We start from the raw sequence: 13,052 nt of genomic DNA, 5'->3' as shown, positions 1-13,052 counted from the left end.
ACCCTGGAGAAAACCCACGCATGCACGGGGAGAACATGCAAACATTCCGAGGGCGGAATTTAACTCAGGTCTCCTATATGTGAAGCCTGTGTACTAACCACTCGTACACTGTTCAGCCCCTAAAAGGTTTTATTTCCTTTTATTTACAAATTTGGGTAATAAGAGTTTAAAAGTTAATATAGGGGTGTTATTTTATGTCTAGAGGGCTCTAATAAGGCTTAAATATTACTTTATTTTCTACCACTTATCCACACAAGGGGGTGCTGGAGCCTATCCCAGCTGTCTTCGGGCGAGAGGCGGGGTACACCCTGGACTGGTGGCCAGCCAATCACAGGGCACATATAGACAAACAACCATTCACACTCACATTCATACCTATGGACAATTTGGAATTAACGCTAATTAACCTAGCATGTTTTTGGAATGTGGGAGGAAACCGGAGAAACCACACACAGAGATGGCCGAGGGTGGAATCGAACTCGTGTCTCCTAGCTGTGTGGCTTGAGTGCTAACCACTCGTCCACCAAATCATTGTTCAATGTTAAAAATATTCTATATGAATGTTTACATTTTTTTAACTATTGCTTGCTTTCAATTAACATCCTGTCCTCTTTGCGTTTTTAGGTTCAAGGAACACCATAATTGGAGCATTTACGGTAAGCATCATTTGGTCAAATGTCCGTCCCTACTTCCTAGTATTTCTTACATATATACGTATATTCTGGATTGGTCTACATAAGAAACACAGAGACTGTTGGTTGTCGAGGGTTGTAACAATGCCAGCAAGCATCGTAGTGTGTTTTTTTTTTTCATAATCATAATATACAATCCCAGAAAATGAGGTACCATACGGCGCTGCCGATCGGATTCTACTAAGTTCTGGTGTTAAAACTGTCAGACTGGAACAGCATCCGGTTACAGCACCATGTGGAGAATGTACCCTTTTTTTTTTTTACTACGTATAAGGCCCGGAACTACTTCATGATATGTAAAATGATGTTTAGAAGACATGTGAAAGTTAATATTATTAAGTTAGTGTTTGTATATTTATATTTCTGCTACAGGAGGAAGGGAACTACTCGTCTATACAAAGTGCAGAACAATATAACATTCCTACTCAGTGATGCATACAGCAGTAGACTACCAAGTATTTTTTTTATTATTAGTATTTGAAAGGCGCTTAAGATTGTTTTGACTTTGCTTTAAGAAATAACAGTACATATTTTTTACCTTCTATACAGACGCATCTATAGCTATATATATATATATTGAGAGAGCAAGATATTTTTTAAAGGGTTTCATTCCAAAATGTTTAAGACAATTTTTTTTATAAAATACATTTCTATCATAAAATTTTATTTAAAGAAAATATTTGTAAAATATCTGGAAAATGGACCAATTTCAATGCTATTCTGCTGTGGAGAAAAGGAGCTCTCACTCCTAATCTCGGACACTTATGTATGAAGGAACGTGATTGGTCGAAATCGTCAATTTCCAAAACGTAAAAAAAAAAATATTGTTACTCGGAATGAAACATTTTCCATTTCGTGAATGTGCGTGTTTGCGCGTGGTCGGCACAAATTACCACAGATGAGGAAGCTAATTTGATTGGAGTTTCCTGTGTGTTAGGTTCGGGTACTTTTGGAAATGTCGGTTTCGAAAGCAATGCTCAGTGGAACGTAGGCACAGAGAATGTACAGTAGCTGCATTGAGTAAGAAGGGAAAAGTACGTACGATGATGGCGTCACTGAGGCCGCTGCGTTGCACGTGCGGGTGATTGCATGCTCGACGACAGCTTCCGGGAAGACGCCTTCCTTTCCGGAGGAGGCTTCTTCCCGTTTGCCGGCGATTTGAGAGCGGCGTCGGAGGCGGAAGACTTTGACTTGCCCACGTGGAGCAAAGAGCGGCCGAGCGAGCCGGCGGTCTTGGAGGACTCCTTTGCCTCGCTTTTTTTCTCGGGCGCGTCTGCGAGCGGCGGCTGAGACGCGACGTCTGTCGACGTTTTGGCGTTCTCCGCGCCGGCCTGCCCGTTCTGTTTGCACGTCCTCTCCGAGGCTCTTTTGAAGAGCAGGCTGCTCTTGCCGAGGTCAGCCGACCGGCGGCTTTCCCGTTGTCTTAGAGCGCTTTTAAAGAACGACAAACCTTTTTCTTCTGACTTGCTGCTGCGTTGCAGGTCTCTGGTGGACACGCTAGGCGAGCGGAGGCTGGTGACGGAGGAGCTGCTGCTGGAGCTCCGCACCGTCCGCCGCTCGGCCCGGTTGCTTTCAGCGGTCTTGGAGAAGGACGAGCGTGCGGCGGAGCTTCCTCTCGGGCTGTTGACCACGGAATCCCTGCTGAAGCTCCTCTCCACCAGACGCTTCTTCGGGTTCTTCTCGGGAACGCTCGGGTTCTTCTTTGCGGTCGGGGAAGGAGACGCAGACGACTGAGGCGTGGAGCGGACACACAGCCTGTGTTGCGGCGTCGCCTCAAGAGGTGGGGGCATGTCTTTTGTTTTGGAGGGGGTCCCGCTCGGTGTTGAAGTGCTTTTCTTCGTTGTAATGTTCTTCTCTTTAGTGATGCTCACCTTTTTGCCTTTCACGGGTGTGCCGGAGGGCGTCTCGGATGATGATGATGGAGGCTTGTGTGTGGAACACAGACGTTTTTTGGAGGTTTTTTCTTGCTCCACTTTGGCGGGTTTCGTGGAGCCGGTGCTTTCCGGCTTGGATGCGAAACCTCCGATGCTGCTCTTACGTTTCTGCTCCTTGGAAGGAGTGGCTTGAGATGGAAGGATGTTTTGGTCGATGGCTGTGATCTGGTTGTTATTTTCCGTCGCCTCATTTTTGGGTGTCTTCTTCTCCACAGGCGTGGGAGCCCGGCAGTACATCATATCCAGGAAACGCTTGTTGTTGTCCTGTTCGCCGTAGTTGCTCTCCACCGCCGACAAGGGAGTCCTGCTGCCGAAGTAGCGCTCGTGGCGGCTGTAGCTGCCGAAGCAGGACGTGGACACGCGGTCGTCGCAGGCCTCGCCGATCCTCTCGAGAGGCGGAGAGCAGCGAGAGTCGAGGGAGAAGCGCGAGGGTGAGTTGGACCTCATTTGCAGCTTGGCAGAGAGAGACCACGAGGGTTTGATGCCGCTGTCGCTGTAGGCTAACGGACTGGCTATGGACGACCGAGAAGACAAGCTCTGACGTTGGATGCTCCTCACAAAAGGGCGGACGGAGAAACCACCTTGAAAGCAAAGAGATGAAGACATCAGGCGGTGAAGCTTAATTGATGCATCTCGGTGAGTGGAACCTAAGAGCCAATTACATAACGCCGTATGTTCTGGCCACGTTCCTGGTAACCATATGCTGAGGCAGCAGTCTGCAGTGCGAGTCCTCATTTCACGTAGACCACAAAGCAGCAGGCCAAGCTCACATCTGTTTCAGTTTCACACGGCCTAGCGAGCTTCGCCTGGGCCAAGACCCGTCATGTCGCAATGGTTTCTGGAGCTTTAGCTCACTAAACTGGGAAGTTGTTGTTTGATTGTCATTCCAGGATGTTGTTATTGTAGAGGCCGCTTTAAGGATGAACTTGAAACCACGTTGGAATCTCCACTAATGGTGCGGCTTCAGAAGGACTCAAGGATTTGTCCCTTGTCAGCAATCTCAAAAGGTAATAAAAAACTGTACAATCCAAGCATTGTCTCACCGTCGTCTTCGCTGCGCTCTCCAGGAAACTCCACTGACTCCGCCAGCGAGGCCAGGGAAGTGCGTCTGGATGAGGCGCCGGAGGCCAGGCTAGCAGGTCTACTCCCGGGCAGTCTGTTGATCCAGTGGTCACACAAGGAAGAACTGGTAGAGCCTGCAAGGTAATTATTAGATTAGATTATTTTAGATTAGTTTATATTGGATTATATTATACTAGTCTAAGATAATATAATCTAAGATAATCTAAGATAAAATAATCTAAGATAAAATAATCTAATCTAAGATAAGATAAGATAATCTAAGATAAGATAATCTAAGATAAGATAATTTAATCTAAGATAATGTAATCTAAGATAAGATAATCTAAGATAAGATAATTTAATATAATCTAAGATAATATAATCTAAGATAAGATAATCTAAGATAAGATAATTTAATATAATCTAAGATAATATAATCTAAGATAAGATAATCTAAGATAAGATAATCTAAGATAAGATAATTTAATCTAAGATAAGCTAAGATAATATAATCTAAGATAATTTAATATAATCTAAGATAAAATAATCTAATCTAAGATAAAATAATCTAATCTAAGATAATCTAAGATAATCTAAGATAAGATAATCTAAGATAAGATAATTTAATATAATCTAAGATAATATAATCTAAGATAAGATAATCTAAGATAAGATAATTTAATCTAAGATAAGCTAAGATAATATAATCTAAGATAATTTAATATAATCTAAGATAAGATAATATAATCTAATCTAATATAAGATAATCTAAGATAAGATAATCTAATATAATTTAATCTACGATAATATAATCTAATATAATCTAAATTATATACACATGTATATATACAAATGTATATATACATGTAATATACATATACATACATATATGTATACATATATATGTATATACATACATGTATATATATACATACATATATATACACACACACACGTATAAATACATGTATGTATATACACACACATGTATACATACGTGTATATATATACACACACACACATGTATACATACGTGTGTATATATATATATATACACACACACACACACGTATACATACGTGTGTATATATATATATATACACGCACACACATGTATACATACGTATATATATACACACACACATGTATACATACGTGTATGTATATATATACATACACGTATATATACATACATATATATATATATAAACACACACATTTATTTTTTTTTTAGGTAAATGGCCTGGACTGGAAAATGAGGTGTGATTAAGAAGCCTGACCTGCAACAGAGCTGTTGGCGGACCAGGAGGGGATGGCAGTCCTCCGCTGGTAGAATAGTATGTAGGCAGTTTGTTGACACACGTTGTCATCGGCGACCGGTGAAACCTCGCTGTCATCAAAGCAGTACCACTGACCGTCAACAGAGTTCTTGCAGTAGGCTGCACAAAAATAAACATTTCATGAGCAAGACGGTGCATCTCTGCAATCCTACGTTGCGGGTTTGTGTTACCAGTGTAGTGGCCCCCGTGCATGCTCCCGTGATGGTTGCACACGGCGTACAGGTCGTACAGGAAATCGTCCGGGTTTCTCCCCAGGCCGTAGGGTCGTCGCCATGGTGACCAGTGGGAGGGTAAACTCCAGCTGCTCTGGCTTCTCTTCACCACGTGCGGCGCCATGTCCATGCCCATCAGCGGGAAACGCACCATGTTCTGCATCTTCACCCTGCGGTCCCCCTCCTGAGAACACGGAGAGTGGTTGGCACCCACTTGAGGATTCCCGAAAACAAGACAAGAGTTGAATTACCTGTCTGAACCTCTTGAGGTGTAGTATTAGCACATCGGGCAGCGTCCACAGGCTGAGCTTAATGCGGCCCTGCTGCAGCTGTTTACAGTGGGGGCAGCGCCAGGCGTCGTCCGGGGCCAGCTGAAACACAAGAACCAGAGCGACGGCCATCAAGGACCAGCTCCAACCGCCCTGCTTGTAAAAAAAATAAAATAAGGCCTCACACAGAATGAGACACCGTTTTTTTTTTTTTTTTTTTTTTTATCCCCCTCTTAAATTCCTTTGCAGAGCAGCCACAATGTTTATGTTGGTCCTGGCTTCACGTGTCTAGGTTAGTCCAAACGTAGCATTAGCAGTCAAACACAGTGAAGCCACAGAAAGAAACGATTCTGTTTTTAGCGCCGGAGTGAACACTGAGATCAACATGGAGGAAATCTTCCCCATGACTGAGAAAAACGGATAATACTACTACATAATGATATTGCTACTGCATAATCCTTGACCTTTGCGGTATTCACACTGAAATTAGCTTTATTCCGTCTGAAATGGTCCCACAGCGAACTTTACTGTTTAGTTTCTGGTTTTTTTTGGGGCAGCCCCTTTAGGCAACCAATTAGCCTCTGTGCTTTTTGTCCTTGTCAAACTATTGCTTCGGGACTACCATGTTAACCTTGCATATGTAATTAAGTTGTGATTTGTGTGCTACCTGCTCCTCTTTAGTGTAGAGCTGAAAGCACTGAGCCAGAGTGCAGGCCTGGGGGTGGTGGTGCTGCTCCCTGTGCAGATATACACTCTCTGCATCGGGTATGTATTCCTCCTCCGTGTGTCCGAACAAACTGCAATTGAATAAAAAAAAAAAATATCACATTAAGTTTTACATGCGAAAACCACGGGACCGCCTTGGATTGCACGCTAATTGTGCTTTTTAATGAGTTTATTAGGCTTTAATTAGAACAGTGAATAGCATACTAAATGTCATATTTGTTTTTGAAAGCAAGTTAATGGAGTTTTACTAAATATGCTGTTATCACATGACCCCACTCACTAGTCTTTGGTCTCTTTGTCCCACTCCACCACAATCTTCACGTGCGGCGGTCCGCCCTGTCCACAGGATTTGTATGCTCTGTAAACACGACATACAATAATAAAGAAAACAATAATTTGTGACTGGTTAACTGAAGTTATTTTGAGGTAAAAAAAAAATGTTCTTTGCGTTAAATGAGCCACATGTGCAATTATGTGTTGTTTATCCTAAACACATGGGACAAAATAGAAGCTTTACACATACAAAAACAATATAAAAAGAGATGTGCAGTATTGAATCTTATTAGATAGTACTTCAGTGTTCAAAGTTCACTGTACATATTTCAGCTCGCCTCGGGACAAAAACTCTGCTGCACTTTTGACTGATACACATTTGCGCAACAGTGGTGTTTTAGCTTGCTGAATGTAGGCCACAAACAGGAGTAGAAAAAAAAAACACGTTAAACTGGCATCTTAGCGGACGTGCTACGGCCTGTCACCGAAGCATGTGATCTTAGTATTGTGAGATTAACATTGCGGGAAGACGATAAATAAACTGCAACCTATTCAGTGGCAACTGGAAAAAAATGGAGCATGTGGCAATACTAAAGAAATGACACTTTAGAGTAGTCAGTGTACATATTGTACTGCTGTATTGTATCTACTGGAAATGATCAAGTGTCAATACTTTGTGTGTGCAGCTCCCCCCATGCATGCAACTGACCTCTCCACAGTCGGGTGACACAGTGGTCGCTCGTCCTGGGGAAGGAGATAGGTGATCCCCACCACGCCGACCACCCGAAGACTGAAAGGCCCCACCTACAAGGTACAGGCGGATGTTATTCCGCAAATTTTCTGCACTTGACCTAAACCTAGTATGAACCGTTGTTACTTCTTACCTGAATATAAACTCCGGGTCGAAGAAGATGGCGCATTTTCTCCAGGATCTCTTTCTGGAGCGTGTCCCAGGTGGCTGTGCGGTCCATGTAGAGGACAAAAGGCAGGCCGAACCTACGATGACAACCATGATGCATTATCGGTTAGTAACACATTTCTATCATGTCAGAATACGCCATTTTTTGGTGACGAAGCTAAAAATCTGACCTACACTTCCTGGTCGCAAAAAGAGTTATTATGGAACTAAAGCATGATTCGGTACCTCTTTGCTTGATGGCCAGTACAGGCTCTATTGCACACCAGGAGGATCATCTTCTCAGGTGCCAGGTTTTTATTGGGTGACGCCACAGGGGTCCCCGCCCCCTGCATGAAAGACGGTGTCCGACCGTTTTCCATCCCGTACTTCAAGTTATTATGATTCAGGTTGGCCAGAAGACTTCCTGCAAGAAGGTAAATCGTTAAAACAAAACCAAAAAAAAAACCAGTATAAAGTTCTCGCCTCTTTTTGTGCGTAGGCTTTCCAGTTTAAACATCTCCGGAGTCTCAAAGGCAAAGATGGAGTCGCTCTCCTGGATGATGTTGAGGTCATCGTCATCATCGCAGAAGGAGCGGTGGAAACCGTCGTAGTACATTTCAGTCAAAATGAACTGTAAGAAACAGGAAGTTAATGGTGCACTTTAAAAATGCACACCAGTCAAAGCGGAATGTGTTTTGCTTTAACAAATTACAGCTACATAAATAATAAAATGATTCGCTTCTGTGCATCACTGGCACTGTGAATTATGTATGATGTTGTGAAAGAGCAGTAATTAAAAAAACATTTTTTTTTTAAACCTGATCCATCGGCATCTTGGTTTCATGCGACACAGCATCTCGAAGGCGATACACGGTACTGTTGAGGGGCACAGCCACCCCGATTCTCAAGCAGTGAGAGTACTTCCCCTGGTAGACCACCGTGATATACAACGGCCTGGCAAAGATAATCATAATAATAATAATACATTTTATTTGTATAGCGCTTTTCAAAAATACTCAGACACTTTACAGAAGAATGAAGTTGAATAAAGCAAGTAAACAGAATAGAAGACACACCAAAATACAACATTCATTGGTTAATACACAGTTAAAACATGAGTAAAATTACCATCCTTAAGTACAACGTTCTTCTACCTCTATGTGCTTTAATTTGTGCACTTACCGAGTGTGTGGCAGTGGGATGGGTAAGGAGATGCAAAGGAAGGGGTCGAAGGTATTGCTCTGTTTTTGGCAATGTGGGCACGTGAGAGAAGACCTGTTGGTGCACAAACATGAGTCAAAGCATCATGTGGATAGACGTAGCAGACATGACACTTACCTGTACTGAGCCTGAAAGAGTTCTTGTACAAAGGAACCGGCTGAGAGAGGCGGGGAGGGTCCCTCTGCGTGTTGGTCATCCTCCTCAATAGGTGGCTGAACAAGCACAAACACGTTTCTTTTTTTTTATGAGCTAAAAGTCATAAATAATGCAAAGCTGCTGTAGAAGCACTCTTCCGACACCGACCGCTCACCTTTATGGTCGGCCTGCCGATGGGGTTGACAGTGTTGAGGTCCTCGTGAACTCGGTCCAGAAGCCACAGCAGGAACTCTTGAGCGTCGTGCTGCGCGTTGCCTTTAAATTGAGTGGCATTTTTCGACACCACGTTCTGCGACAAAGGGTTACAATGAACAGATTAACTCTTACAAAGAGCAGCTCGGTCATAAAGATTAACCCATGAATAACATCAGTTTCTATTGTTTAACAACTGACAATACATTCCAGTACTATTTAATTATACAGTTACATATACTGTTTTGAGTCTATGGATTGTTTGCATTATGTTCCGTACAGATAACAGGTTGCAAAGTTGCATAAATTTGCAGAATGTGAGTGTGAAAGGTTGTTTATGTAAAGTGATGCATGCCTGGGATAGGCTCCAGCTCAACAACTGTGAGGTCTTACCTTAAAGTCTCGGCTGTGTTGGGGGGTATACTCGAACGTCCATAAAGCCCGGACAAGTCCAGACAACTGTTCCGTCACTTCCCCCTTGGCCAGCGGTCCCTTCTTCTGCAGATGGACGCCATTTGTCTTTGGTTTGTCCAAATCTAATCCCTCTTCCTTGTACTGCTCCAAAACGAGATACTCTGCAAAAAGCTCTGTGTTGCTGAGGCACTGCAGAATGGCATTCATGAAGCAGGTATTGCCGTGGTTCTTCAGCCCGGCCAAGCCGGGGACCCTCTCCCCGGAGAGAAAAACCCCGAGGTCCCCATCCTCCATGAGCGCGTCCTTGGCTCCGGCTTTAAAGGTGGAGAAGCCTCCATCATCTTTGTCATCCTCGGTTTGCACTTCAGATCCAAAGTGGGACAAGGCTGTCAGTGTCCTCAGGACTCTGCTCATGAAACTGCCCACGGAGCGGACAGAGCCCCGTCTGAACAGCTTCTTCCCGAAGCTCGTCTTCTTGTCCTTGGTTGCGGCTTTGCAGGACATGATAACACAAACGCCAGCCAGCCAGCCAGCCGTCAAAAGAGACCTCAGAGGCGGCGTGTCGTGCACTCCTCCATCGCTCAAAACGCAGCAACCCGAGCTGCGTTAGCTAACCTTTAGCCGGGGATAACATTGTCACTAATGTGCTTCTTCCTGGAAGTAGTCGACGCCTCAGCTGTACTTAAACAACATGCTGCGCTATCTCTCGGCGGGGGCACGTCTGCTACATTTCCTTAAAAGGTCAATCCGTTGTGGGGGCGACTTCCATTGGAGTTTTCTTCCTTACTCTGCGGTCGACTGCCGCATAGCGACGCACCAACTTCGGCTACCCTTTTGGTCGGAGAGCGGCGGTATTAGCATATGTGGCTAAGGCTAGCTACACACACAGGGGAAGAAAAAACGGCACCGGTGCTGTTTATCCGAGAGGTTCGGGTACAACAGGGAGCTACAGTCTTCCATTGTATCCCTTATGTGTTGTTCCATGTAGAATACGTTTCAAATATTAATTTATCTTGTAATTATTAACATATTTGGACGTACATTTGAGCTAGCTCACCGTATAGCAGCGTCCCCTCTGTTTTCTACTTCCCGTTGTTGTTTGTTTTGGCAGACGTGCGCGTCATAGCTTTAAATATGGATGACTGCCCTCTATCGGCCAGGCGGACAAATGACACAGCAAAATAACAGGAAATTCCTTTGCTTTAGCAGCGATATTTACAAACAATAAAATATGAACATAAAATAAGAATATAAATTTAAAAAAATGTTAGAAGTGTGCAGTGTACAATTTGTAAACAATTATTCTTAGTATATAAAACAAGCTCATATATACTGCATAGGCTGTAATTTACATACATAATTATACAACATATACAACACACATGTATGCACAGTATCAATGTATTTGTAAACAAACACTACATTATTTCTTCAGTTCTCTGCTCTGCCTGAGGGTGGCGCAAATGGTACACACAGATAAACACTCAGTAATGGTTTGTAATGAAAAGTAATGAATAAATAATGACTAAAATACAGAATATGTCAGAAACTGTGGTTTTAAGCATTCTGCTTCTTCTATATACCTTGGAAAAACTTGAGTTCCTTATGAAAGGAAGTTACTGTCGTTATCATAAACTGAAATTATATTGCGAAACCAATGAAAGAGTGTTAAAAAAAAAAATAAGGAAGGCAAACAATGGGATAGTGACATCATACTGAAAGGTGACAGTATTATTTGGAGGTGACTTGATCCCAATTATATCATTCAAAGGGCCGCAATCAATCAAAAGCACCGTGAATAAATAAAATAATTAGCCAAAGCAATTAAAATAACTCATCACCGTGTAAAAAAAAAAAAAAAAAAAAAAAAAGAGTGCACATGAGAACAGGTCATATAAATAACCTCTTCACTTGTTATTCCAGCAGGCAGTGGGAGCCAGCTGGGGAACTTCTCTAATGATGTGTCCATGGAAACAAGGCAACAGAAAAAAAAGATGGGGGGGGGGGGGGCTTTCTGCTTCATGTTATTTTGTCACTATCATGTCTATGTAGGGAAAATTAAAATAAGAACTCAATGTATATTTGTTTTTTTTCCACCCAAACAGGGGCCTCTGGTGGCGCCACAGCAGCGGGGCCGCCGGCCGGTCAATCACCCGGCAGAGGAGGCCCTCGATGTGGGCAGTCAACCAACAGTGACCCTCCTGAGGATCCTGTTTAATTAAGTGAAGGTGACGCTGGATTAATTTCAAATCCTCTTCAGTATGCACTGATCACACTCCTGGTCTGACCTTCACGGGGTTTTAGTGTTTGAAAGCTGTTATTTATTTAGATTTTTTACAAAATATATATTGAATTTTTTTTTGGGAGGTAGGCTTAAAGATTAAAAGTTGTTTATTAATTAATTTGCAACAACTGATAGGTGTTTCTTCTTTCTTGAGAAGAGCGCTTGCTGATTCTCTGCTGCTTACATCCACTAGGGGGCATGCAGGGGGTGGCTATGATATGCTGTGATGCATTATAATCATTTTCATGCTAATTTTTTAATTTTTTTAATGCATTTCAGACAATTCATTCATTCATTCATTATCTGAGTGATTATAGTTTTGGTACTATCCTTCTTTTGAATATTATTTGTTACACACAATGCTTGCATGTCGAGTCTACAATAAAAATTAAAAAAAATAAAATAAAATAAAATGTACACACACATATGTGTGTGTGTATATATAAAATCACAAAATATTCTTTATTAGCATCCTTTTAAAAATGGTAACTAGAACCGGAAGTTACATTGCTCATCTATGATGTCATCAAAAAAAAATAAAAATAAAATAAAACATGAAAAATGACAAAATGGCGCACCATTCGCCTGCAGGCATGTAATTAACGTCCCTGGAGGCATTTCATGCTTCCTAGAGTGCATACAAACAGATGTGAAATGATGTCCTATAATATGAATACATCAAATGCTGTGTATTGACATCAGCGGTAGTATCACAGGAAGTGACATTTATTCACCATATGTTAATTGACCTTAACAGGATGACCAGAAAGTCCAACATTAGCATCAACACGACATAAAGTTCTATTATTATATTCCTTGCTAGCTTCACAGAGGAGAAATGTCAGGCTCCTCAAGGCCGAACAGAGACCTTGGCTTCCATTTTTAGAGTCCTAATTAGATCCCCGACAAGAAAAGAAAAAAAAAGTATTTAAATGCATGAAGTTGGTGACATTGTGGAAGTTTTGATGAGATAAAAAAAGGGGCAGGTGAAAGTCAAAGTAAATGATGGACGAGAAAATATCCACACAGAGCCAGCCATCTCTCAGCAACAGTCAAATGATGCGTTCAGGTGCACATCGTAACATTCAATATGTATTCATTCGCGACTTTGCTTTTTTTTTTTGTTCTAAAAAACATGCGATGTCATATGCTAAGTAAATTAGAACTACATATAATAATTAAAAAATAATTCGGTGAATAAGTAAAAAAAAATGGAATCCGAGTTCCAAAACAGAACCATTTATACATTAGGAAATGTACAACATGCTTAATAATGTCAAAACTAGCTTCTCCCTACCTATAAGTGTCGGTTTCCGAGCTGCATCACAATCTCTAATATTGCCCACACTCTCCCTGGTACGTGAACTACCCCCACCACT

General features: G+C 42.2%; 1 protein-coding gene across 1 annotated transcript; it reads right to left on the bottom strand.

Annotated features, from left to right (window-relative positions):
* Positions 1-1,408: 1,408 nt before the first annotated feature.
* Positions 1,409-10,476, bottom strand: usp31 (ubiquitin specific peptidase 31). Its single transcript, XM_058048254.2, has 16 exons — positions 9,369-10,476; positions 8,938-9,072; positions 8,745-8,839; positions 8,589-8,681; positions 8,225-8,360; positions 7,890-8,037; positions 7,653-7,830; positions 7,393-7,504; positions 7,218-7,312; positions 6,516-6,593; positions 6,177-6,306; positions 5,492-5,611; positions 5,199-5,424; positions 4,969-5,127; positions 3,670-3,822; positions 1,409-3,207 (listed from the first exon to the last, which is right to left on the bottom strand). Exons 1-16 carry the CDS (start codon positions 9,891-9,893, stop codon positions 1,745-1,747), a joined length of 3,846 nt encoding a protein of 1,281 aa, XP_057904237.2. The 5' UTR covers positions 9,894-10,476; the 3' UTR covers positions 1,409-1,744.
* Between the last annotated feature and the right edge of the window lie 2,576 nt (positions 10,477-13,052).

Source organism: Doryrhamphus excisus, linkage group LG16 (genome assembly GCF_037039965.1).
Source record: "Doryrhamphus excisus strain RoL-2023G ecotype Guam linkage group LG16, RoL_Dexc_Guam_v1.1, whole genome shotgun sequence".
NCBI classification, from domain to species: Eukaryota; Metazoa; Chordata; class Actinopteri; order Syngnathiformes; family Syngnathidae; genus Doryrhamphus; species Doryrhamphus excisus.
The sequence above is the reverse complement of the archived record's forward strand: the minus strand, read 5'-3'. Positions and strand labels throughout refer to the sequence as shown.

Bases quoted from the DNA above. Each gene is read 5' to 3' on its own strand.
- usp31 (XM_058048254.2), bottom strand. From the start codon at position 9,893: ATGTCCTGCAAAGCCGCAACCAAGGACAAGAAGACGAGCTTCGGGAAG. The intron at 8,682-8,744 runs GTAAGTGTCATG...GTGCACCAACAG, and splicing joins CTCTTTCAGGCTCAGTACAG to GTCTTCTCTCACGTGCCCAC. The intron at 6,594-7,217 runs GTCAGTTGCATG...TCGTGTTTACAG, and splicing joins TGTCACCCGACTGTGGAGAG to AGCATACAAATCCTGTGGAC.